This window comes from Alosa sapidissima, chromosome 15 (assembly GCF_018492685.1).
Source record: "Alosa sapidissima isolate fAloSap1 chromosome 15, fAloSap1.pri, whole genome shotgun sequence".
NCBI classification, from domain to species: Eukaryota; Metazoa; Chordata; class Actinopteri; order Clupeiformes; family Clupeidae; genus Alosa; species Alosa sapidissima.
This window is the reverse complement of record NC_055971.1, coordinates 29391857-29419567: the sequence shown is the minus strand read 5'-3', so window position 1 is coordinate 29419567 and position 27711 is coordinate 29391857. Positions and strand designations below refer to the sequence as shown.

General features: G+C 44.3%; 1 protein-coding gene across 8 annotated transcripts in view; it reads right to left on the bottom strand.

Annotated features, from left to right (window-relative positions):
- The window catches only part of LOC121684102 (adenylate cyclase type 10-like), a 53066-nt gene extending 25355 nt beyond the window's left edge, over positions 1–27711 (bottom strand). For 4 of the 8 annotated variants that reach the window (XM_042064034.1, XM_042064033.1, XM_042064037.1 and 1 more), the window contains exons 1-28: positions 27277–27711; positions 26912–27016; positions 26746–26784; positions 26433–26576; positions 25720–25925; positions 25325–25415; positions 25123–25211; positions 24546–24737; positions 24087–24208; positions 22924–23000; positions 22514–22703; positions 21899–21954; positions 20889–21060; positions 17985–18177; positions 17489–17575; positions 16383–16654; positions 14627–14835; positions 12597–12743; positions 10773–11078; positions 8048–8365; positions 7642–7681; positions 6227–6440; positions 5285–5422; positions 3794–3960; positions 3243–3420; positions 2177–2381; positions 1501–1597; positions 394–509 (exon numbers count right to left, since the gene is read on the bottom strand). In XM_042064034.1, the coding sequence (XP_041919968.1) occupies positions 394–509; positions 1501–1597; positions 2177–2381; positions 3243–3420; positions 3794–3960; positions 5285–5422; positions 6227–6440; positions 7642–7681; positions 8048–8365; positions 10773–11078; positions 12597–12743; positions 14627–14835; positions 16383–16654; positions 17489–17575; positions 17985–18177; positions 20889–21060; positions 21899–21954; positions 22514–22703; positions 22924–23000; positions 24087–24208; positions 24546–24737; positions 25123–25211; positions 25325–25415; positions 25720–25925; positions 26433–26576; positions 26746–26784; positions 26912–27016; positions 27277–27433 (4327 nt within the window). In that variant the 5' untranslated portion in view covers positions 27434–27711. The remainder of the gene's footprint in view (positions 1–393; positions 510–1500; positions 1598–2176; positions 2382–3242; positions 3421–3793; positions 3961–5284; positions 5423–6226; positions 6441–7641; positions 7682–8047; positions 8366–10772; positions 11079–12596; positions 12744–14626; positions 14836–16382; positions 16655–17488; positions 17576–17984; positions 18178–20888; positions 21061–21898; positions 21955–22513; positions 22704–22923; positions 23001–24086; positions 24209–24545; positions 24738–25122; positions 25212–25324; positions 25416–25719; positions 25926–26432; positions 26577–26745; positions 26785–26911; positions 27017–27276) is intronic. The other 4 variants (XM_042064035.1, XM_042064039.1, XM_042064036.1 and 1 more) reach the window with 4 other exon arrangements.

Below are 27711 nucleotides of genomic sequence, written 5' to 3'. Positions count from 1 at the left end.
AATATGAAAGTTGGCTGGTAGATGTGTGTGTGTGTGTGTGTGTGTGTGTGTGTGTGTGTGTATGTGGGTAGGTGTGTGTGTGTGTGTGTGTATGTGGGTAGATGTATGTGCGCGTATGTGGGTAGATGTGTGTGTGTGTGTGTCTGTGTGTGTGTGTGTGTGTGTGCGTGTGTGTGCGTATGTGCGTGTGTGTATGTGGGTAGATGTGTGTGTGTGTGTGTGTGTGTGTGTGTAGATGTGTGCGCGCGTATGTGGGTAGATGTGTGTGTGTGTGTGTGTGTGTGTGTGTGTGTGTGGGTAGATGTGTGTGTGTGTGTGTGTATGTGGGTAGATGTGTATGTGGGTAGATGTGTGTGTGTGTGTAAAAGCACAAGTGTGCGAGCCAGTCTTTACCAGCGTAGAGCATGCAGTTCAAGCAGGACATGTAGAACCAGCCTTTACCAGTGCTGACCCCTCTAGTGTTGCTCAGGCGCTCCAGACGCATGGTCACCTGCACACACATGTTGTACCTGGGGGGTGAACACACACACACCACCGTCTGTGCTCAGTACACACTCATGAACCTCTGAACACAAAAGCAAAGTATAGTATACAACAGATATACAGTACAGTACTATGCAAAAGTCTTACATGTTCTGCTTCAGTATTGGCACAAGGACCATATTGTTTATTTCCCACCCTCACTGTTAATTAGAATATGAACAGAGAACACAAAATAAACATATATGGCCATCATAGCACTGCTAAAACAACAAATCTAATGGGCGCTGAACACTTTTGCACAGTACTGTATATGCCCCCCCCAGCTCACACTAGGAGCGGTGTACTGAGAGAGTTACTGCTGCTCACACTAGGAGCGGTGTACTGAGAGAGTTACTGCTGCTCACACTAGGAGCGGTGTGCTGAGAGAGTTACTGCTGCTCACACTAGGAGCGGTGTGCTGTGAGAGCCATTGGAGCTCAGCTCACACTAGGAGCGGTGTACTGAGAGAGTTACTGCTGCTCACACTAGGAGCGGTGTACTGAGAGAGTTACTGCTGCTCACACTAGGAGCGGTGTGCTGAGAGAGTTACTGCTGCTCACACTAGGAGCGGTGTGCTGTGAGAGCCATTGGAGCTCAGCTCACACTAGGAGCGGTGTACTGAGAGAGTTATTGCTGCTCACACTAGGAGCGGTGTACTGAGAGAGTTATTGCAGCTCACACTAGGAGCGGTGTACTGAGAGAGTTATTGCAGCTCAGCTCACACTAGGAGTGGTGTGCTGAGTTATTGCTGCTCACACTAGGAGCGGTGTGCTGTGAGAGCCATTGGAGCTCACACTAGGAGCGGTGTGCTGTGAGAGCCATTGGAGCTCACACTAGGAGCGGTGTACTGAGAGAGTTACTGCTGCTCACACTAGGAGCGGTGCACTGAGAGAGTTACTGCTGCTCACACTAGGAGCGGTGTGCTGAGAGAGTTACTGCTGCTCACACTAGGAGCGGTGTGCTGTGCAGTGCGCTGACCTGTTGGTGAAGAGCATGGGGGTGGAGAGGTTGGCCATGAGCCACACGTCCACGCCCACCTGGTGCAGCTGGTGAATCACGCTCCGGGCCTTGTAACCTGCGAAGCAAACCAGGCTGACCGTCTGTCTGTGCTCTCTGCTAGTGATGGTTGGTTTGGTGCAAGAACAAGTACACATTTGAACCCCCGTGTGCAAATTTTGTTTTAAATCAAGGGGAGACATAGGTTACATGATCGCAACACTGCGTTGTCATGGACTACAGGTAGGAAATACAGCCTGTGTGTACAGCCTAATATGACAACATTAGCTTTTTTCTTTTATTTACCACAAAGCCTGGTATAATACAGCCTAAACCATGTAGGCATTAATACAGCCTAAACCATGTAGGCATTAATACAGCCTAAACCATGTAGGCATTAAGTCAAGTATCCGTAGCTTGATATAAGTAGGCAGTCGTTTTATTTGTCGTCTTCCAAAAATGCTTAACCAACATGGACGTGCCCAACACTAAACTTGTGCATGAGCGGTCATCTACCAATCATCTAACAACCAACTATGTAAGGCCATGTTTTAAAAAAATGTCGGTGGCCAAATGCCATGCCTAAATTGGCTGAAGCTAACCCAGACGCCCTAGTGCAAACACACACACACAGACACACACACACACACACACTCACCATACTGGATGGCCTCCTCTAGATGTCCATCACAGAGGCGGGTGATGCAGAGGTTGCGTATGAAGTGGGAGATGAGTGTGTAGGCCTCGGTGGTGTCGGGCAGCTGGGCCAACAGCTCAAAGAGCTGCCGCTCATAACGCTTACACTCCTCCTCCTGACCACAGCTCTGGCTGAACCGGTGCAAGTCCAGAATGGAGAAGACCACCTGGGGAGGGAGGAGAGAGGGAGAGAGAGAGGGAGGGAAGGAGGGAGAGAGAGGGAAGAGAGGCAGGGAGGGAGAGAGGAGAAAGAGGGAGAGAGGAGAGAGGGAGAGAGGGAGGGAGAGAGGAAAGGGAGGGAGAGAGAGAGGGAAGGGAGAGAGGGAGTGAGGGAGGGAGAGAGGGAGTGAGGGAGGGAGGGAGGGAGGGAGAAAGGAGAGAGGAAGGAAGAGAAGGAGGGAGGGAGAGAGGAGAGGCAGGGAGGGAGGGAGAGAGAGAGGGAGGGAGGAGAGAGACAGAAGGAGGCAGAGAGGAGGGAGGAGGGAAAGAGAGAGAAAGGGAGGAAAGAGAGAAAGGGAGGAGGAGGGAGAGATTGGAGTCATTATCTTTTCAGTGCAGTTTTTTAGTTTCTCTGTTTATTGGCAGAATGACACAAAAACTACTGCATGCTACATGAAAATTGGTGGAAGGGTGTAGCATGTGTGTGTGTGCGTGCGTGCGTGTGTGTGTGCATACTTGCATGCGTATGTATGTGTGTGTGTGTGTGTGTGTATGTATGTGCATGTGTGTGTGTGTGTGTGTGTGTGTGTGTGTGTGTGTGTGTGTGTGTGCGTGTTTGCACGCGTGCCCATGTATGTGCGTGTGTGTGTGCATTTATGTGCGTGCGTGCGTGTGCGTATGTATGTATGTGTGTGTGTGTGTGTGTATGTATGTGCATGTGTGTGTGTGTGTGTGTGTGTGTGTGTGTGTGTGTGCGTGTTTGCACGCGTGCCCATGTATGTGCGTGTGTGTTTGCGTTTATGTGCGTGCGACGTGCGTGCGTGTGTGTGCGTATGTATGTATGTGTGTGTGTGTGTATGCTGCTCCACCCTATCCTGCTGAGAGGTCAAGGTGGCTGTGTTCTGTTCCATGGTGATGGCCAGCATGGCACGGTCAATCTGTGGCACCCTCTTGATGCAGCTGATCTTCCACATGAAGGACAAGCAGTTGATTTGCTCGTGCAGAAACGCTAATCTCTTCTCCCTACAACTCCACAGCATTCCAGAACAACATAACAGGACACAAACATCTGTTACCACAGGATGACAAAAGTCTTTACATTTTAATATAAGGAAAAGAGTCCTAACATTAGGTGGATGGGGTCAAATGTGATAAAAGATGGCAAGGTTAAAGGTAAAATAGCTAAAGGTGCTAAGGTGTCAAGGTGGTTGGGTGAAAAAGTGCTCTGCTCAGATTGAAAATGCTAAAGTGAAATGTAAGCGGGTTAAAGGTTAAAGGTTAGCTAAATTAAAGGTTGAAAAGGTTAAAGATGCTAAAGTCAAAGGTCAGCAAGCTAAAGGTGCTAAGGTTAAATATGACCAGTTTAAAGGTCAGCTGGAGTCAAAGTGGGCAGTTGTGCTGTGGCAGGTGCGTGGCCTACTCAGGTCTCTCGAGTTCCTGTGAGCGGAGCCTCAGCTTCCTCATCCTCTCGTAGACGAGTTTGACGGCGGCGATGACGGGCGTCATGGGCAGCCGCCTGCCCAGTAGCCGTAGGGCCTTGGTGAACATGGCCTCCGCCTCCTTAATCTGACCCGTGTTGAACAACACCTGCGAACACAAAGCAAGAGGGGTTGGGCTGTGGGAACCAGGAAGTGTTTCCTGACCTCTGTCTGACCCCTCTTAGGGCCCGTCCACACGGAGACGCTTTTTGAGTTAAACGCAGAGGTTTTGCTTCGTCTTGGCTGAGCGTCCAAACGAATCCTGTAAACGCACTGCCCGAAACCGCACTTTTTTGAAACCTGGTCCCAGAGTGGAAAAATCTGAAACCGTAGCTCTTTTGAATTCGTTTGGACAGCGAAACCGCACATCCTACTTGCATATCGATGAGGTCATCGCCACACCTCAGCTGCCCTGGACTTGACACTTATAGTATTGCCTAACAACAATAATAACAGTATCGACTGTTACTAACAGAGGTATTATAGCAATATTATAAATGTGTCGACAGAATAGCCTAGAATTTGGGTACGCCTAGCCTTTGCACTTCCGGTGATAACCAAAACTAATGTGAATCGCGGACTATCCTACAACCAAAGAAAGTAAAGGAGATTATTTTTACCTGCGTTAGCCAAATAAAGGACGGGACTGCACCCTTCACAAACCGTAAAAATTAAGTTTATTAGTTTTACAGTGGACTACAGTTGACAGTTCACTATAAGTCCACACAAACAATTCTGGTTTCCATGCACTAGCCAGTTTTGTCATAGCCTAGTCTGTCTGTTGTATGGCCTACACAGCGCGCAAGCTTTGGTCAATTTCTGTAACAAACAGTGCCACCTATAGGCCTGGGATATGAAGTAACGTGTTGAGTCGTGTTGAGATGGATCCGTTTGGACGCAAATATTCTTGATACGGTTCCAGGGAAGACGGAGGAAAAAAGGTCGGTTTGGTACGTGTGGACTAGGCCTTAGTACGCAGATAGCCAATTTCCTGTGCATGGATTAAGCCTAGTTTAAGAATATTGTATTTATTTATTTATTTTTAAATGGAGATTTTCACTGAAGTTTGCTTTTAGTTTGGAGTTAGTTCCAATGACAATTCATGTTGTACTACATATTCTTACATACACAATGCTCAAATGTTCAAAAACATGCAGAGGAGAACTCCCCGGACATGCTTCCTCAATGTTTCAGGCTGAGTTTTGTGTGTGTTGATGATGAATGTCTGAACACAAAAAACATTCAAACCTATTAATTTATACAACAGCACACTCCATGTCTGGATCCCTATAGTGTAATAAGAAAGTGAGAGGCAAAGAAAACTGTTTTCGTAGGAAGATATCTTTATCAGGACCCAGCTCAGAAGGGGACAGGTGAGGGATTGAGATGTTGCGAAGGTACTGTACGTACAGTATTTTTATCTGTAGTCGTACCTGTCCTTTCAGGCGGTACGCTAAGGCCTTCTCAAATTTGCAGACCCTCATTCTGCCCTTCATCGCTGTGTCAAACGCAGACCTCCCAGACTTCACATTGTCCAGTATGGTCTGAATCTCATTCAGGTAGGACAAAGCCTGTCACAGAGCAACATTATGAAATATGTTATCAGTATGCATCACTTACATATGTTTTGGATCAGGGAATCTGAGATGTTCTCCAATACAGTCAAAAATGTACAGTGATAAGATAAAGTTATGGTTAAGGTTAAATAAACACATTCTTACTTTTACCTATCTACACATAAAACACTCAAACACCCTCTCTTACACATACTGTACCATCTCATACACAGGAGCATAGAAACACAGCTTCACTTTAATAGGGTTCCCACCCATTTTCACTGACTGTGACTCTGAATTTCACAACCTTTCCACAATTTTTCAATGACCTTGAATGCTATTTCATTTCAAGTACAACGTTGGCTACTGTACACCACAGGTTGTGGCCAATTATGAAAAGTGACAAGACTGGATAAAATGTGTTTCCTCCCCCACCATTCTATATCTATGAAGGAAGCGATCAAATACTGTGAGTTGATGTTCTTGGAAACCACTAGATCTAAAACTGTACTGGGGCACAGGCCCTCCCATCAAGGCAGGTCTGGGGCATGCGCCCTGGGAAGTTTAAATGCATCAATCTGAGAAGAAATGAAAAGATTTCACTTGCTTATTTATGTTTATGAAGATATACTGTATGTGCTGGTAACTATTTTGCACTTAACTATGCACACACAGGTGGAATAGTTATGATACCGTAATATGTTCACAAGCACAAAGCATGGTTAGAGCGTGATGTGTGCATCCTGTTTTAATATCGGTGCATCATGCAAAACTAACTTTGAGGCGCACACTAACACACGCACACACACACACACACACCCTGAAGTTATAAGACAGGTAGATGCAGGCGGCGGACGACTCCAGCAGGTAGTAGAGGGCCTTGGGCACGTCGCCCACACCTATCCAGTGGCACGCCATGGGGATCAGCACCACCTCCAGCACCTGGTCACAGCAGCACCACCTGCTCAGCTTCGCCCCCTGCTGGTGGTCCTGAATGATGGCATCCAGAACAGCAAGAGTTTTCTCCACATCTCTGGAAGACAAATGGGACAAATAAGGGAAAAAACAGGAAGGACAAAGGAGGTACACATCCAAATGTATCGTTTGTTTATTAGATTAGCAGTCCTTTACATTTAATGAGTAGTAAAGCTTATCAAAGCTTGGCTTGTAGAAAAGGGTGATGACTAGGACTGTAACGATACACCAAACTCACGATTAGGTTTGTATCACCATTTTTGACCCACGGTTCGATACATACCTCGATTGTGTGTGTGTGTGTGTGTGTGTTAAATAACATTTCAATAATGGGGAACACTAGACGATTAGAATATTTGAAAACCTATATAAACTGGACTGATTTGAACACTGAATATATACATATAAATTGTATAAAATAATATACAATATTATATGATAATAAAATGATCTTGATATATAAACAACTGATATAAAAGGAGAGGAGAGTGGTTTTAGGGTACTTCTATAGGTTACCATTTTGTAAAGTTGCACCCATAGCTGTACAATGAAAGCTATGAGATTGAAATTATGAAATTATGATTAGTTTTTTTTGTTTTTTTGGACATCGTACCAGCGGGAGACGTGTGTTGCTTATGCGGCTGCCTAATCTGCCTAGTGCTGTGGAAACGCTGGAAGGGGTGTGTCGCAATTCTGCCTTCTCACACCGCGACACAGGTTCGTGGATATGAGTGTCGCAATTTCAGTTTCGATACGCATACCGCTGCAGCCCTAGTGATGACATTCCCAAAGCAAAAACAGAGGACAAGAGTACCTCATCATCACTGACAACATAAACTGTATGTCACTTTATGATGAAAGGATCTCCTGACTGCAAAAGCAGCTGAACTTCGAGAGAGCAGAAGAGAGAATACATGCATGAAAATGTAGGAAGAACAAAGCAACTTACTGCCACAGAGACACAAGGATACAAGGAAGTTTATTGTCACATGCATATAGTTACTGGAAGTAAGAAATGCAGTGAAATTATGTCTGGTGTCAGCCTATTTGTGTATTTATGGGGGGGGGGGTAAAAAGTGCAGTAGAAGAGGGGTTTAGTAGATTAGACAGACCCATTTGGATTTAAAAATAGACCAGTGGCATGGTGGAACCAAACGGCCACGTGGGATGGTGACGCTGAAAGGCACGTGCGTTTTCACAAGCAGCACGGCTGAGGCGGGGGAGTGAGAGGGAAGAGTGTGGAACAGGACAGGCCTTACCCAGACTCCAGCGTAGACTTGGGAGGGATCATGATGGTTCCTACAGGAGGCAAACACACACGACTTAGGTGGGGATCACTCTACAAATACCAAACAGGCAGCAGCAAAGCGTTCACGTAACGCTCCATAATAATTTGATTCATCCAAACAAAGTTCTATCTTGTTGCCAAGTGATGTTGAATACTTGTACTGTACAAACGGAAAGAAACATATAGAATTGGACTGTTTTGATTGGTAAGAATGTTTGAAGGGTTCCTAGGATACATCAAACTGATATTGATGAGTCTCGCCTTACGTTCTGAAAGTGAAAACAAGTTTAACACTCAGCTCCTTTGATAGGATACCCCTAGACATGTAAACACCAGTGCTTATTTTCCTAAACACACACACGCACGCACGGACACACCTCGTCGTGGGCCAAGGTGCTCGGGGTTCTTCTGGATGTCCAGCAGGGCCTTCTCGCAGGACACCTGCACGTTGAGCACGCCGCTGATCTCGATGATGGCGGCGCCCACGGCGGCCTTGTGTCCGAAGACGAACTCGTCGGTGGGGCAGTGGACGCAGCGGTGGGCGCGCTTCAGCAGGTAGGCGGCACACTCGCCGTGGAAGTCGCGCCGCTGCTCCTGCAGCCACAGGTCGTACGCCGTCTCCTTCACCAGCGCCGTGCGGAAGCGCATCACATCGCAGCGCCACATGCCGCCCTCCGACGCCTGGCCCGGCGTCTCTGCACACACACACACACACACACACACACACACACACACACACACACACACACACACAATCAGAGCCCAGGGCGCTGGGGTGGATAAGACAAATGTACAGTCAAACAGCTCACGACAGGTCTGTGCTGAGCTTCCATCCTCTACAGGCACAGCAGAGGGGAACAGAACAGGAGAACAAGAGTATGCCGCTGACTGCAGTAAACACAAAGCAAGGCTGGGAAGTCTACTTTGTGCTGTGTCCCTCTAATGGCTTCTACATACCTGACGCACCCGACCGGTAGCGCGACAATGTGACGTCAAAATGACGTAGATCTCTCTGGCGCGCCAGGGTTTTGGCCGTGTAGCACACGGTAGCGCACCACTCATTTTTTTTCAGACGAGCGCGACAAGGCGGAAACAGGAAGATGGACTAGTTCGAGGGCAAGCGAGTTGCAGTGTTTTGTTACAGTCGTGAATTTTTAATAGTTTGCTGGATAAGTTAACAAAGTTACCAGTGAGAGTTGCAACACATGGAATTAAGAGGAAAGAATAGAAACGATTTATTTTCAAACAAAGGATATCTGTTAAGGCCTGAACAAAATCTCTTTCCACTTCAGGAAATTACACAAACTCAGCCAGCTGCTAGCTAGCTAGCCAGCTAACTAAACTGTTTAAATTATTAAAATTTCCCTCGGGATGACTAAAGTACCTATCTATATATCCATCTATCTATCTACCTGTGCACACACCTTGGAAACTACATGATAATGATGATGGTAGTTGTGAATAGTATCAACCAAAGTCTGAAGTACCATCACAGAGGCTAGCTACTGGTGTTTCTTACTGCAGCTTCTTCTGCTGTGTAAGTAGTTAATGTTAGTCTTTTCACAACAGCGACACCTCTGTTCAGGAGAATATTGCAACTAGTGTTGCGACCACCACGCGCGAGTATAAATGGTTACGGCGCTTCTGTGACGTCACATTGTCACGCTACTGGTCGGGTGCGTCGAGTATGTGGGACGTTTAATGATCCAGAGCTCTGGTATTCAGCATCAGCAGGTATGTGACCTAATTACATCATGCTACCACATAACATGGCATACATCAGGCAGCGTATGCTCTGGTGGATTAGTAGCAGACATGCTTTAAAGAGACCCTGAACCACACCACGGGCCTACACTCTCAGCCCCCAACCCTCCGTTTTAACCTCAGCCTTCTGCCTCTCAGGACTTGGAACTGGCATTCTGAACAGAATACGTGACCTGGCCATATCTGTTCATTACAGGCTTTCTGACTGTCACACAGGGTTGTATAGTGGAGTACTCCATGGTCAATTCACCCTTCGCTAAGCCACACCCGAAAACCGCCACAGGCAAATCGTGGCTTAGCAACCCATCACTAGGCACGGGAGGTCTGACAAGCTTTTTGAGTTTTGCCATGTTAACCTGTGGAGACGGAAGGCCTGTGGGTCATGAAGGGCTCTTATTTGGATGTGTGGTGCCCTAACCCACGTAAAGACACAGTAAAAAAACATGTTACACTATAGAAACAAAATATAATTGGGAACACATATTGTTCTAACTGTAAAAAATGGCATATTGCATGATATTTCCATAACCGCGAGATACACGCTTCACGATAACGGCAAGAAGTTGTTAACAGACGTTCACCAAGATGTATAGCCCATCAGCAATCTATTAAAAATAACACCTATTTGAAGTACCATTCATGATATGTTGTCAAATATTGAAGTTGTGGGAAGTACATAGCTTAAATGGTATGTTTCTTTCGTCCCCCATGCCTGTTCCATTCATTCTGGCCAGGAGAGTCGAATGAAACAAAACGCACATTCGACTTCTGCTTAAATAACTCATGAACGGTTTTGTTCAGAGATGAAATTCCAACTGTATTTGACAGAGGACAGATGTAGGTTGCTAGTGACAAAATATTAGCTTTCAGTGTGGTACGATGTCTTTGTAAATTACATTTCATTGAAAAGTCCCGGTTCTCCCCCTATGTAATAGACGTGCAGGGTGCTAAAGCTTGTCAGGCATAGCAACAGCAACTAAGGAGGGCGGGACTTAGCGAAGGGTGAATTATTATGTTTATGCTTGTTTATGTTTATGTTTATGCTTGCTTATGTTTATGCTTGTTTATGTTTATGCTTGCTTATGTTTATGTTTTGGCAGAAACTTTTGTCCAAAGCATCTTACAGTATATGGAAACTACATGAGTTAAAATCGTTTCAAATAAAATTGAAAAGCCTATTTTTTGCATAATAATAGCAACAACTATCATACTATGATACTTTAACAATATCAACAATGAAAATAACCATATCAACAAAAGCAATATTAACAGAGACTTTCACGAGAGGGCCTGGAAGAGCCTGGAAGTCAACACCATCAGCCCCCAGTTTCCCCTCACCTTCCTTGTCCTCCTCATCTTCATCTTCATCGACCCTCCTGGCCGGGGCCTGCTGGTCGCAGTAGCAGCTGAGCATGTACTTCTCGTCGACCAGGCTCAGGTCGACCAAGTGATCGGGCTGCGAGCCGCAGACGAAGGTGCCGGCCTTGAAGAGCGACACCAGCGTGTCGTTGAGCTTGTCCTCGGTCAGCTCGGGCAGGATGTGAGTCAGCATCTGCGTGGTGAAGGTGTGACCGATGATGGCCGCGCACTTCACCACCATCTGCTCGTTGGGCAGCAGCTGGTCCAGGTGGGCAAGGGCCATGCCTGCACAGGAGGAGAAAGAGGAGAGAAAAGGAGAGAAAGACAGTGGGGGAGAGAACAGGAGAGAGAGAGAGAGAAAGAGAGAGCGAACAGGAGGAAGGAGAGAGCAGAATAGAGAGAGAGAGAGAGAGAAAGAGAGAGCGAACAGGAGGAAGGAGAGAGAGCAGAATAGAGAGAGAGAGAGAGAGAAAGAGGGAGTGAACAGGAGAAAGGAGAGAGAGCAGAATAGAGAGAGAGAAAGAGAGAGCGAACAGGAGGAAGGAGAGAGAGCAGAATAGAGAAAGAGAGAGAGAGAGAGAGAAAGAGGGAGTGAACAGGAGAAAGGAGAGAGAGCAGAATAGAGAGAGAGAAAAAGGGAGCGAACAGGTAGAAGAGAGAGAGCAGAATAGAGATAGAAAGAAAGAGAGAAAGATGGAGAGTGAGGGAGCAAACAGGAGAAAAGGTGAGGAGAGAGAGAGAGCAGAAGAGAGGGAAGGGGGGCATAAAGAGAGAGAAAGAGAGACAACATAATGGGATCTACTTCTACTATATAACCATATTCGCCCACCACTAAAGTCGTCCCAGTTACACTTCAATTTGCAAAGTTCAAACAACTCATTTTCAGCTATCAAAACCTGGAAATGATATGAACATGTTGCAACCATAACATAGGCTGAATAAATGGACTTCCCAATGTTTGGCTAATAGGAATGAATGCACTTGGCCATTATGCTTCCTGCTCCACTCACACGGTGTCCCCTCCATTCCCCCTTTTGTACTCCACATTCCCATGGAAACCACACATGCCAATAAGCAGTATTAGAAGCTGATTAGAAAGGTGCTTTAGATACTGTAGTGTTTCTATGGCAAAATGAACAAATGCACATAAAATGTACGTATTTCAAGCCCCTTCACTTCAGAACTGACATGTTTAATCATCATTTCATGAAGCCAAAGGAGGTGGTCTGCCCCAGTGTATTTGAAACTGTTTGAAATGGCAAGACTCTGAAGTGGATATAGGATATATGACTCGTTGGCTAATCCCTTGACCCTATAGCTTGGATATAGCGCTCCAGTTTCCACGGGAAGAAAATAGAGTTGCGTAATATGGTGATATGTCAAGCTTCCCATTCTGGTGCTTAGAGCAGTGCAGCCTCAGGGAAACAGCAAACACGTAAACACATCAACACATAAATATACATTCAGTTCCTGAGTGTCACTGACAGTTGGGAAAAGGCAAAATAAGTGGAGTGTCACTATGAAGTTTCAAACTGATAAAATAAACCAAAACAAATTATATTCAATAAAATAAAGTTCAAAAGTATCAAGCTGCAAAGACCTTTCAACGCAGCAACATAGTAAAATAAACTACACTGACTAACCGCATTCATTCTGAGAGAAATTAAATGCAATGGATGGAAGGATGCGATCCCTTCTGTTTGACTGGAGAGACTACCTTTTAAGGTGAGCGGGATGGGAATATGGCCACAGCAGATTACCTCTTAAGGTGAGCGGGATGGGAATATGGCCACAGCAGATTACCTCTTAAGGTGAGCGGGATGGGAATCTGGTGGAATTTGGCTCCTTCGTTGGTCAAGCACACTAAGTTCAGCCTCTCACTAGCGGACTCGTCCAGTGCAGCAATCTTCCGGCACTTCAGGGAGGATGTGTTCTCTTGTGTGTTCAGTCCTAAGTAAGAGTGTGCATTACATATTCCACTGTTATTCATATCATATAACCAAGATATCATCTTGTCATTTATTCACTGTCACATTTATTCATATTATTTAAGATATTCTTGTTAGAAATGAACCACACACATAAGCATGTGTTGCAAGAATAAACCATAAGTGGGGATTAGTGTTGTCACGATACCAAAATTATGACTTTGATACGATACCTGCCATAAATATCACGATGCTCGATACTGAAACGATACTACGGCGAAATCCTAAGATATGTGGAAAAGAAAGGACTCATACCTCCTCCAAGTGTATTTAGTCATTTGTGTTGAATTCGGTGCACTTTTGTAGTGTGCAGGTCAATTCTGGGTTCTAAACTTCCTACATAATTATTATTTTTATAGTCAGTAAAATAGTAGGCCTACTTTGTGTGATTAAGTCCTTTATTTTTTGTTATAGTTCATTTACATTGTGTTGTGTTTTGCCAATAAAGTAGCTTTAAATAGCCAAACTAGGCTAGATCAAGGTCAGTGTTGAAATTACTGCATGCAAATCACTGAATGCTATGCAGAGGGGCCTAATCTTTAGGCCATCTGATGTACAGTATAGGCTTCCCTAGGCCTTCCCGTGTTCATGGGATTTCTTTGACAGTTGCAAAGGGAAAAATGTGAGGATCTTCTTTGCGCCCAGTGTACAAGTACATTCCAACCACTCAGGTCTTCGTCAGATAGGCCTACACCATTACCTGTTGCAATATGTCTGTGTGCATTCCTACATTAGCCTACGTCTATTTCTTTGATAACATGATTTGCTACCACGTAACAATAACCCGCTATTATTATTAGGACTCAACACGCTTTGATGCTGTGGGCTTTAATTTGCGCATTTCAGGTAGCCTATCCTACATCTGGACAATACTTATTGAACAAATTGCAGTCTACATGCCATGACAAATATTACCAGTAGTACTGACCGAACATGAAATAGGTTGTTTACAAGTTATGGTAATGTTATTCTGGCGTGAACATTGCGCTTTCATCACGTTAGCACCCTATGATTACAGCTCGTTATGTCTCGTCAAAATGATTACAGCTCGTTATGTCTCGTCAAAATTCATTGATGAAGGAAGGTTCGCTTTATCCCAGAGAACCATACTCGTTTCCCTTAGGCTAGACTAAAACAGAAGAGAAGAACTTGCCACTAACCATGTAGTCGTGTTTTCTATAGCATATTCGTTAACCTGTCGTTCTTTAAACAAAAATGTTGGGATATGTCTGCGAGGTGTTTAGCCAAGTTCCATGCGTAGCCTACTGCTTTTAAATTACTTTGAAACATATTTTACAAACGGGCCTCTGTGTACCTGATGGCTTGCCTTCACTATTCGTGATGTATCCGAAATAGTTGCAGATTTCACTTCACCTTTTGTTTTATCCACAAGGCCGAGGACTGTCGGCAAAGAACTACTGTATGTTGACGTTGGCTGCGCACTCACTCACTCAGAGCTGCCTACTTGACACGCCCACTTGCCTAGATGCGTGCAAGGAGCAGTGAGAGCAGCAGACACAGAAGTATCGATTCTAAAAACGTCAGAAATCACATTGTTTTTTGTGTGAAGGCATCGTGATACCTTTTTAGTATCGATACACCGTGCAACACTAGTGGGGATCTTAAACTGATACCTCATTGATCTCGTCTGCATTTGTCAATAGCTTTGTTAAATACTGTAGCCTGTATATGTAAATAGCTTTGTTAGGCTAGGATCATTATTAAATGACAGGACAATAATTTTGAGACGATCATTATGAGACAATCATACTGAATACCCTCTCTATTCAATACAATGGTCATAGCCCGTTGTTGGACTATAGGAATTAGGTGGCTGTGTGGTACCCATGGACTTCTTCCTGATCTCCTCCTCTGAGCTGGTTCTGCTGGAGGGGATGGGCACCTCCACACTAGGGCCTGGGAAGAGCAGCTCCACGTCCCTGCACTCCTCGCTCTCCTCCACCTCCGAGATGTAGACCATGCGGCTCAGGTAGAGGCTCTTGAGCAGCTCCTCGCAGTAGTACGGCACCCCGTGACTCCTCTCCACCAGGAAACTACACAGGACAGAGACAACAGCACAGCAGAGGTCTCGATTATGGCAAACATCATTATCACAATTATTTTTGTTCAATATTTGGGATCATGGAATAAACATCCATTTTGAAAACATTTTTTAACATTTTTAAATAGAATTTTAATTATAATCCGACAGAAATTATTGTTATGAAACTGAATTTTGCTGAATAATCATTATATTTTGATTCTGTTGTTTTCATAATAGTTTGATGTCATTATCACAATTAATCAATTAATTTGGTTGATTTGGTTATATGGCACTGCCCCAGTCTCAACCACGGAGGAGGTGTTATAGAACTGCAGACGGGAAGGAAGTACCGCCCCATTCATTTCAATGGCCCCTGCTAGGCTAGCTACTTCTGCAAAAATTCACCAAAACCATCCTTTTTTCATGGTGTTTCATGGAGCTCATTTTCCGCACCATCTAGAATTACTCAATTAGGTGCAATTTTAAAATGGTAGACAACGTAGAGTACAGTATGTTATCGATGCGGATTGGTGGTTGAGCTGGCAAATCTCCAGCCAATCCCCACAGATGACATAAATCGTGGATAAATCGGGAATGCTACTTGGCTTGTCTGTGAAAATGGAGCTGGAAGTGAGCACATGTTGGACGGCATTTTTTAAAGATGGCAGTGGCCAGCTGGGATGTTAACTGGCTGAAGCTAACCCTCCAAATCCTGACCCCCTTGGTCTCGACCCACTGCTTTCACACACTGCTTTATGTCAATGTGTACAGTGTCAAGTTAATTATAGTATAAGTATAAGTAGTATATATACTCTTTTGATCCCATGAGGGAAATTCGATCTCTGCATTTATCCCAATCCGTGAATTAGTGAAACACACTCAGCACACTGTGTATACACAGTGAGGTGAAGCACACACTAACCCGGAGCAGTGAGCTGCCTGCTACAGCGGAGCAGTGAGGGGTTAGGTGCCTTGATCAAGGGCACTTCAGCTGTGAATGTGGGCATGGGAGAGCAGTGCTCAACCACTTCCCCCACCCACATTTTTCCTACTGGTCGGGGATCGAACCAGCAACCCTTCGGTTACAAGCCCGAAGCCCTAACCAGTAGGCCACGGCTGCGCTTTTAATTACATAAAATTACACTACACGTTCACAGTACTTGACTCAGTCAAAGCAAAACGAAAAGATGGCTATGCTGAGTGCAGTCTCTCTTTTTTCCCATTGCAGATTGTATTACACTTAAGGAGCTCACTCCTTCACTCAAAAAACCCTGATAGATGAGACTAGCAAACCAACAAAATATTGGCAGTTTTTCTTGCTAGTGAGAGTGAGGTTAAGCAGCACCAATAACGTGACTTTTCTCCTTCAAATAAACTGCTGGATGTAGATATCCTAACAATCCCATAATCAACCCTGCTGCTTAAAAATTCCACCCACAACTTTTTTGTTTGCCATGAAGTAATGTTTCCTAGTACTTTCTCTGCCTCCTACTTAAATTTGACCATCAAACATCATACAGATCACACATCAAGCTGCAGGTGTCTGCTGCCACCTACAGCTCCACTTCGGTGGGGATGCGCACGACGCCCAGGATCTGGCAGGCGAGCTGTGCGATGACGGAGGGCTCGAGGCCGGTCAGCTTGTGGTAGACGGTGCGTGGGGCGCGCAGCAGGCGGAGCAGCTCGGGGTTGCACTCGCTCTCGAGCAGCACGGACAGGAAGAGCAGCATGTGCGCCGCCTCGCACATCTCCAACAGGAAGCAACACGACGGGCTGTCCACGAAGTGCGCCTGGTCGATGACGTACACGCACGGCTCCGCCTGCGCCATCTGAGGACGGCCAATAAGAGACACAAGGACACAAGCAACATGGTCAGATTGTTTTTTTTTGGAACAGAAAAAACAGAACATGAAACCTGAGATCTCAAATGGCTTTGATAACAGACACAAGGAAAACACACCTGCCAAACTTAACAACCCAATACACAGTTTACTTAGTAAGACAGCATGCGGTCCCAACCAATAAAAAGCCCATGCATTAATTATTATTATTTTTTTTAAATTAAAAGTTTTTTGGTAAATATAAGTATAAGTATACTCTTTTGATCCCGTGAGGGAAATTTGGTCTCTGCATTTATCCCAATCCGTGAATTAGTGAAACACACTCAGCACACAGTGAACACACAGTGAGGTGAAGCACACACTAATCCCAGCGCAGTGAGCTGCCTGCAACAACAGCGGCGCTCAGGGAGCAGTGAGGGGTGAGGGGCTCAAGGGCACTTCAGCCATGCCTACTGGTCGGGGTTCGAACCGGCAACCCTCCGGTTACAAAGAATGTGTTTGTGTTGTATGTATGCTGCTGAGACCTTGAATTTCTCCTGGGGATCAATAAAGTATCTATCTATCTATCTATCTATCTACAAGTCCGAAGCGCTAACCGGCCACGGCTGCCCCACAAAACCTCTGTCTCACAAAACCTCTCATCTTTGTTGAGCAAAAGTTTGTGTAACAGGAATTAAGGCTTGACCCATACAGACGCCTGTCCCAAATGTAAGTAGTTGAGTTCGGCAGTTGAAGAAAATAAAAGCCTGGCTAGTTTTTACAGCACACATACTGTATCAGTGTTTTCTAAGTGAATGCGGAGCTGAGGATATCTCTGCTTACGTGGCAGAAAAGCTGCATGATGAAGTCTTTGGTCTCCTTCTCACGAGTCTCGTTGTCCATGAGTGAGACTCTGTTTGAAACAGGGAACTACGAGCAGACAAACAAAGGAATCCAGAATAAAACCATCACATCAAAGCCCTTAATGTAACTATTAGTCTTCTGTAACCAATTGTACACAGCCTCAACACAAAAGACATTTCAGTTATGGTGAAATCTGGCATTTGGTGAGGAGCATTAACTCTGAAATCTCATTTAAAAAACAACAGAAGGTGCAAGTCTTGATAAAAGCCCATTCATGGGTCTTCACAGAACAGTCAGTAGCCTTTTGTTCTGTCAGTGTTCATGTTTTGATGCCCTTCTAGACCAACTTTTCTACGCCATCTATCTCCAGTCTCGTATATCACACTCGTTGCCTGACTTTTCACTTTGTGTGTCATCTAAATTCAGACTCTACATGTGTGTACTGAAGCAGAGGGGTGCATTAGGCACGCAGCACCTTGACCAGGAGGATCTCGTTGAGCAGGCAGAGGTTCTCCCTCATGTCCGGTTGCTCGATCTGGGATAGGATGACCTTCTCGCGCTCTGCGAAGTTCTTGCACGTCTCCACGGTGAGCAGGAGGGCCAGCAGAGTTTGCAGCGTGTAGTTCTGCTGATGGATGTCTGTCTTGGCCAACTCACAGGGCATCACTCTGAGGACAAACAGGCCAAAGCAAATCACACAGCGCTCACATGAACGACAAAATTAAATCTCTCCGGTCAAATTGTCCGATTGAAATTGGCTAATAATCCCGTCCCCCTAACGCAATCTGAATTTGAGAATAAGCCTTAAAATGTAAGCCTAAGCAATCCGTCCTCTGGCTATGTTTTTAAATGTACAGGCTCTACCGTTTGAAAGCTATTAAACAACACGCATAGCCTATGCTACATTTCAAATAGGAAACATTTCAAATAGGAAGCGCACGCTTAAAACGTCCATGTTAAACAACGAACAAATGAGTGAGGCGGTTCAAACATGGCCAGGCCCAGGCAGAGTAGCCTTAAAAGTTTTTTCAGAGGCCAGACGCGATGGATGATGATAAATTGGTAACGCCTGAAGCCTCAGATGTCCGCTCAACTCCACCACCACCAGATAAAAAGCAGAAGTGTCGGGCGTATCGGAATCATGACGTTGGAAGTGGAGTTGCGGGGTTGCGGCCTCTCCATGTGAACATGCAACATGTGTTGTGTACCTAAAGCATACAGTAGGCCTATGCTTTCTATGTCTATGATCTGCAGGGTTAGGGCCTCCTCGACGAGGAGATTGCTGGTCTGCGCACAATTAAACGGTATCATTGAACCGCGGACAGAAAGAAAAAGAAACTAAACATTTCCCAGAATAGGAAACATTTCTTAATTTATTGTTATCAAATAAATTATAGCCTTAGTGGTGTGAGCGCTCATTCTTGTGTTTGCGCATCTCTGCAAGTTAAACAGTGGAACCACTGGAGATATAACGTGGGTAGCAGCAACAAACAACATAGCCTTTTTAAAACAATGAACGAAACGGACTCTTGCTGTTAATGAAAACATAGATACTGGCTAGATCTTGTTAGGCATGTTTACGTAAGTTAGGCTAATGAACATGTTGCATTCTATTCAGCCTGATTATGTCATTCTTTAAGCTACATAGCCTGTCTCCAGTTTTCCTCAACTTGACTAATTAAGAAGCGATAATAGGATATTTGACCGGCATATCATCAAAATGTCCGGAAAACGAAACCTCTGCCGGGCACTTTGACCGGCACCATTTTTTTCTAGTGGAAACTCTGATGTACGCATGCACACACACACACAGGCACTCACACAGGCACACCCACAAGCACATGCACACACGCACACACACACACACACACACACACACACACACACACAAACATAAACACGTACATGCACACATGCACACAATTCAAGAATTTCTCAGAATTATGAACAGGCAAGATAGGGGTGGGGTTGTATAAAATGTATTTTACATGTGAAATCTATGAACTAATCATGTTTTGGTACTTGTTGTCTAGCAGATACCAGTGAGAATTGAGTGTGCATAATACAATTCAGTGAGACAGTTAGAATCCTATATGCCTTTCACCTTTTGTTTCTAGCCAGCAGCCAGACCAGCAGATACCCTAACTTTGCTGAATTACTGAAGCTAAGCAGGCTTAGTTAGTACTTGGATAAGAAACCTCCTTGGAAGAGTAGGTTCCTGCTGGAAGCGGTGTTGGTAGCTGGCCAGTAGGTGGCACTCTTCCCTGTGGCCAAAAGCCACTAAACAAATATCAATCCCAATGTCCTATTGCAGTGACAGGGACAATGTATTGCAGGAGATGTTTTCCTTTGCATGAATGTTAAATTGAGGTCCTGACTCACCATGGTTGTTAAAGATCCCATGGCACTTATCGCAAAGAGTAGGTGGTTCCCTGATTTGCTTTATTTATGTACACATACATAAAGACACACACATGCACACACACACACACATACACACACACAAAAACACACACACTACACATGCACACACACATACATGCACACACACAACACGCAAACACGCACACAAACACATAAACACACATACACACACCCACACATACAAACACACCTACATACACAAACACACGCACACACACACACACTCACACACAAAAAAACACACACAAAACACATATACACAAAAACAACCACACACTCTGCACACACTCAATTACAAACACACAAAAAAGGAACAAAGTAGGAAATGAACTCAATTTGACAAGCGTAATTTATTTTTCTGGAAAAAATGTGCTTGACTGGGCGGCGGTCATATTTTGTACCGCTCTGCGGTACATCTAGTTAAAGGTGCAGTCAGGGATTTTATGCGATTTCAAGGCCATAAGATTCTTTGTCACATTCATCAATCATCTCCTCACAACCGCTAGATAGATAGATAGATACTGTAGATAGATACTTTATTGATCCCCAAGGGAAATTCAAGGTCCAAGTAGCTTATGACACCACACACAACAGGAGCTACAGTAGCTAATAGCTGCCCATTCTGTGAGTACACTGTAAAACATGGTTTCTGTAGGCAATCCAGGCTCCGATTTCTCTGGGAATACTGAAGGTAGGGGTGAGTTACCTCTCTGGTGTGTTTTATTTGGTCGTTGGTTAAAATATAATGTACGTTTATTTGCACAATCTGCTAATAAATTTAAATATCAACATAAACATAAACAAACGTGACATACTGCACAATCCCTGACTGCAGTTTAGCAAAATCCATGTATAAACCTTGGTTAATAATCAAGAAATTATGGTTCACATAAAAAAAAAATAATCTGACAGAAATGGAACCAGAACTAGTGTGAGTGATATGGAGAGAAGTCACCTGAGGCTTCCCCTGCTGGCTCTGTAGACCACTTCAGCCAAGAGATGGCTCTTGCCGTAGCCGCTGCCGCCTCCGAAGATCACAACGTTGTTGTAGGTGTGTGTGTCTGAGGCTCTGCCCTCCAGGAAACTCTTCACCATTCTGGAGTAAAGCTCCATCTCTTTCTCCCGACCTGGCAAGGGTAAAGAGGGACGCCATTCAGCTTATTTTACCTGTCAGTTTTGTTCTGTGTAATCAGGGATGTAGTGGTAAAATAAGAGGTGGGTAAACTATGAATTCTGTGATCACGGTGAAGTGGACTGCGGTATCAGATTTTTAAAAAATGCATTCAGAACATGTTTGATGATGGTGGCGGTTATTGTCCAATGTTTATAACAATACCAGTTGTATTAAATGGTTCCTTGAGTGTTGATGAGTGTACATATTGTGAATGTGGATAATACAGTGTGATTTTTGAATGTTAAAAGTTGCAATTAATGAATAAACTCTTTTGAGAGGTGGATAAACTCTAATAACAGGTGGATAAACTTTATTTCTGAAATTTCAGAGGTGGATAAACTGTGCTTACTTGCGTTTAGCCTCCACTACATCCCCTGTGTGTAATGCTAAGGCTACACTGAAGGTTCATGTGCACGCACACACACAAATACAGTTATAGGTGGCCAGATGTTGCCACACTGACAGAATATTAAGAACATTTTCTGGATTATGACAGATACCTCTACCATTTTAACTGAGTGAAATCATATGATGCAGTGTTTCCCGTACATTGACTTATTTGTGGTGGCCCACCACAATATCAACACTGACCACCACACAATGATTTTCCAGGTTTTACTAAATTGTGCTTAAATCTGGTTAGCATCATAACCACGCTGCACTAATTTGCAACTGTTGCATTCAGGTAAATTCTGCAAACCTACCACCACAAATAGAATTAAATTCTGTGGAAAACACTGTGATGAATTAGTTACAGATAATTAATCAGCAGCTGACAAGTACTGACTCACCGAGAAGTGGATACTCTTTCTGTCTCTCCACGGACATGGGGGACTGACCGACAGTTCTTCAAAAACATAAACAAGATACAGATGAAGATGAAGACTTAGAAAATCCATCAGTCACAGTCACTAGAGATCTACTGCAACACCTTAGCTTGTACTGTAAATCCATCAGTCACAGTCACTAGAGAACTACTGCAACACCTTAGCTTGTACTGTAAATCCATCAGTCACAGTCACTAGAGAACTACTGCAACACCTTAGCTTGTACTGTAAATTCCGCGTGAGATAAGAAAGTCATTGTGGAATGAATGGGATTATTGAGGCGGTGGTGCAGTCATGACACAACAAGTGGTGTGAGTGAGTTTTGCAGAACATTCAGTCAAATAATGGCCATATAATGAGGTCTGCTGAAATCTTTGTCACGTTTTCTGAAGAGTAATTGCACTGAAATACCTCAGCGAGCACATCAAAATACCAAACATAGTTTCTCCAACCAATTCACTTCAAACAACAACAGCAGCTACTCCAAATGCCTAACGCCCCCATTCCCAGCCATGCCATAAGGCCACGTGCTGCAGTTCCAGCTCATGCCTGAGGCTGTATGGGGCATTTCCCACTCACATCCTGACTTTCCTGGTGGTGAACTGGTAGATGGGCCCGGGGTCTCTGACCCCCTTCATGGCCTTCTTGGGCAGCTCAGTGAAGTAGGCCTGGGGCAGTCTGGAGTAGTGGTGCGTCTCTCTGTCACATGACACCATGCCGGGGTAGTGCATCATCAGACGTGCCGCCAGGTTCACCTTCTTACCAATCACTGCATGGCACAGGATCAGATAACATTAACATTACATTACATTACAATACATTACAATATACAGTATCATAGTATAGTGTAGGATTGTTACATTATAACTATAGCATAGTTAGTAACATAGTATAGTATAGTAGGCCTACAGTTTAGTAGTTGGTATTAGTATGGCTTTGAGAAATGTGTGTGTAAGTGTGCGGGTGCATGTGTGTGAGTGCATATGTACCTGTATACTCATGCCTGAATTTATGCCCCACAACTCCACAGAAGACAGGCCCTGTGGTCACTCCAACAGAGACCGTCCTGAAACCGTGCACAGCAGAAACACATCAGAGAAACACATCAGACAGAGAGACAGCATCAAGAATCCCATCACAGAGAGAGAAATGTGCCAGAGAGAGAGAGAGACAGCATCAAGAGTCCCATCACAGAGAGAGAAATGTGCCACAGAGAGAGACAGCATCAAGAATCCCGTCACAGAGAGAGAGACAGCATCAAGAATCCCGTCACAGAGAGAGAATGTGCCACAGAGAGAGAGACAGCATCAAGAATCCCGTCACAGAGAGAGAAATGTGCCAGAGAGAGAGAGAGACAGCATCAAGAATCCCGTCACAGAGAGAGAATGTGCCACAGAGAGAGAGACAGCATCAAGAATCCCGTCACAGAGAGAAATGTGCCACAGAGAGAGACAGCATCAAGAATCCCATCACAGAGAGAGAAATGTGCCAGAGAGAGAGAGAGACAGCATCAAGAATCCTGTCACAGAGAGAGAATGTGCCACAGAGAGAGAGACAGCATCAAGAATCCCGTCACAGAGAGAGAAATGTGCCACAGAGAGAGACAGCATCAAGAATCCCATCACAGAGAGAGAAATGTGCCACAGAGAGAGAGACAGCATCAAGAATCCCGTCACAGAGAGAGAAATGTGCCACAGAGAGAGACAGCATCAAGAATCCCGTCACAGAGAGAGAATGTGCCACAGAGAGAGAGACAGCATCAAGAATCCCGTCACAGAGAGAGAATGTGCCACAGAGAGAGAGACAGCATCAAGAATCCCGTCACAGAGAGAGAAATGTGCCACAGAGAGAGACAGCATCAAGAGTCCCATCACAGAGAGAGAAATGTGCCACAGAGAGAGAGAGAGAGACAGCATCAAGAATCCTGTCACAGAGAGAGAATGTGCCACAGAGAGAAAGACAGCATCAAGAATCCCGTCACAGAGAGAGAAGCATCACACAGAACACTCCTTTGTTCCTTCTGCTGTCTCTCTATTCTAAACGGCAGGAGGAAAAAGTAGTTTACCCATTATTTGATCAGGATGTGCATTATGTTATTTATTATACTGTGTATTTGCATTTTTTTTTTGTTGTTCCCCTCTGATTGGCTGACCTTAAGCTCCGGATCTCCTTCTGGCAGAACTCGCAGGCACCGTAGGCCGCCTGCAGGGCATGGGTGCTCTCGTCCTCCCGCTTGTCCCCGGGCAGGCCGAACAAACACAGAAACGTACAGCCCTGACCAGAACACAGCACAGCAACACTGGCCTTACATGAGCTCATATCAGATGTCAACAAAACTGATATTCAACCTCTCAAAATCAATGCAGTGGAATGGGGGTGGACAAATATGCATTGTAAAGAAGCTAATTCATTTCCTATTTTAAAAGGCAGTATGAAGAACTATAAAAATATACTTGCAAACCCTATTAACTACTCACACCGTGATTATTTAAGTTGAAGTTACCTCATACACTATATTTTGTACATTTGAAATCTTATAGCCAATGCCTTATGGCATGTCTTACAGAATTCTTCACATTTCTCTAGGGGGACTGAGCCAGCTGTGATTTACCTTGTCGAACATGAACACCTTGTTGATTCGGCCGTGGTGCTTGACCATCTGCTTGCTGAGGCCGATGGCGGCCACGTGGATGGCCAGGCACTGCTCGGCATCGGCCTCAGTGCCTTTGAACTGCAGGTTGACAAACACAATAGTGACTGGCCTCATCTCCGACAGGTACTCCAAGGGCTGGTTGGCATCGATCTGACAGACAGAGAGAGCAGGCTCTGGGATGCAAGCTCAGCACATTGGTAAACTGAGAGGGTATGTCTGTTTCTTTTTTCTTTTGGTTTTGTTTTCCCTCTAGCTATCTATATATCATATTTATTTCATTATCATTATATCCTTCCTTTTGTCCTTCTTTTTCCACTGTTCTTCTTTTCTGATTTGAAGTGGAATAAGAGAGGACAGTTTGGTTAAGACCCAGAGTTCAATGCATTTAAGAACAGTCTATTCCTCAGAGAATTACATTCTAGCTAAAACCTGCCTGTCATGCTATTTGAACATTTACAGATATGATAAAGTAATGTAACCCCTCGAGGGTCACTGATATGACGCAGTCGTCATGACTCTCTCTAAATCATGTTACCTTCTGTAGTACAGTCTTCATGATGTACTTCTGAAGAAACTTTTCACGCTCCTCATTGGGCATCAGTCTGGAGGCTTTTCTCACACAACCTGAATTCATTCACGAATGGTCATCAGAGTGGAACAGTACAATATTATCAGAGTCAGATCAAATTAAAAGTGTCTTGAAAGTATAATGAATTCACTCAGCTGACTTTTCTTACCCTGAATCTTGTCTTCATGCTCCACGTTGTTGCCAACGGATTCCATATATTTCTCCACAGAAAAAGTTGGGTCCCGCTTGATGTATCGCACCTGTTTGGAGATTAGCAGGAAATTGGATTTAATTTCATCTCCATGCACAGTGTCTGATAGCATCTCGACTATAAGTCTCTAAAACATAAAACAATCTAGTGCTAAGAAAATGGGTGCAACTACCAATTAAGCACTAGGACAAAGAGGTGACCAGTGCTCACCAATTAAGCACTATGACAGAGAGGTGACCAGTGCTCACCAATTAAGCACTATGACAGAGAGGTGACCAGTGCTCACCAATTAAGCACTATGAGAGAGAGGTGACCAGTGCTCAGGGGGAGATGAAAGATATGACTGGTCTAACCTTCACAGCACGTTCATCCTCAAAGTGGTCAACTGCTATGTTGGCTCGGTCACACAGCTCCCAGGCATTAGGCGACAGGATGATGTTGCCAGCGACAGCCAATCCCTCAGCCAGCCGCACCTCATCCACAGCTCGTCCAATCACCACAAAGTACTGATTCTCTTCATTTCCCATGATCACTTTGGACAGTTTTCCTGCTGATATGCCTGCACAGAAAAAGAAGCATGAAACGGAATAGACTTTCAGATACAATTAAATAGCGATTCATAACAATTCCTTCACACATAACTATGAAGATATGAGATTTTAATGAGCACATAACATTTTCAGTCATTCAAAATATCATAAGTAGTGTAAAGGGACATTTATGCAAGTGTCTATGATTTAATGTCGCTTTAAGTGTGTCTTTCTTTAATGCTTGTTTTAACCCTAGTGTCTATGAGCCTCTAATCAATGACAATTTCTATCTAACGTGATAAGCAATACCATTTTTTAATTGATTTATTCCTTTGTTGTTGCAAGGATCCTCTTTAACATGCAAAGGTCATTGATCATTACGAAAAAGTTGTGCTTGCCTGCCATCATGACCATCATGAGCTTGCCTGCCCTTGCACTACTATGCCAAACCATAGATTGACTGTAAAAACCCCTAAGCTTCTTAAAGAGCTCTGTGGTGAACTGATGATATGAAATCTAGAAGATATGCTGTGCACCTATTTTAACTCGCAACACTGAGCCGACATCTGTCTCTCGAACACCACAGTTGTCCTGAATGTTAAGGCCGCATTTGACAACCATAGAGATGAGCTCACTGATTCGTGATCGCTCCACTGTCCACAGAGCCAAAATGGCGTCCCCTGTGAAGACAAATATCAGATGTGACGTACTGTATAGTCAAGCCCAGAAACCTGTGAACTAAAGATGTTGATGCCTATAGACTGATTTACAGTGCAAACTAGGTACATTAACTTCATAACATCAGTTTAGTCACAGATTCAGATTATTATTAATTTGATGGGCTGTTACCCGCATAGTTTAGAATATCTCCTCCTGCAGCCAAGATATCTGCAAAAATAGTCAGTGTTTAGTGTGGCATCTGTTTAGAGCAGCTGTATGTTGTGCTAACTGCCAAAGAGTGGCACATAACTAACAATATAGTAGCCTCCCGGGAGACCCCATAACTATAGCTTACGGGATACTATATCTCCAATGTAGCTGTTAAGAGTGCGGGTCAACTCATCAGCTCCATAGCCCTTCTTGCTGCACATACTGAATCTCTCAGTTAATGCAGTAAACCCTAAACAAAACAAAACGTGTGTGTTAAATAAATATATAATAAGGTTATAGTAATGTTGTAACAGTCCATATACTAGCCTACATGTAGTTGTAAACAACGTTATGATAGCCTATATAACAAGCTAAGTTAGCATTGCTTTGACAGGTATCTATCATACCATAGTGCTAGCTATGATAGTTAGCCTTGCTTGGCAATCTTTCTAGTTAAATGTATGCTAACGTTATTCGTTGGTAACTTTAAGAGCAAAATTGACCACAGACCTGACACATCTGCAAATAATAACACGCCATTGAAGTGTTCCACATAAGGTATCCTCCTGAAGTCACTGTAGACGACCAAATCGGGTACATGTGCCGCAATACTACTAATCTTGTTTTTGCTATCCCCCTGTTTGCTATCCCCCTTTACTTTGCCCATGTTAATTCGCGCTAGTTTAACCTAGCCTTAACATTAGACCATTAAAATAGCTAAATTAGCCTAATCAAATCAGTCTTTTGATCCAGTCAATCTAGCTAATGTCAGCCAAAGACATCCAAGCTCGTCAGCACCAATGTGCCACAAATCAAAAGCAGACGAGCTATCTTCGATGAAGGAGATTAGTTTTCACAAATAAGGTGCCACATAATCAACTCTCTGTTGCTAAGCTTGAACTGCTGTTGCATCGATCGTTCATTAATTGGAACGCCTCAGAACTT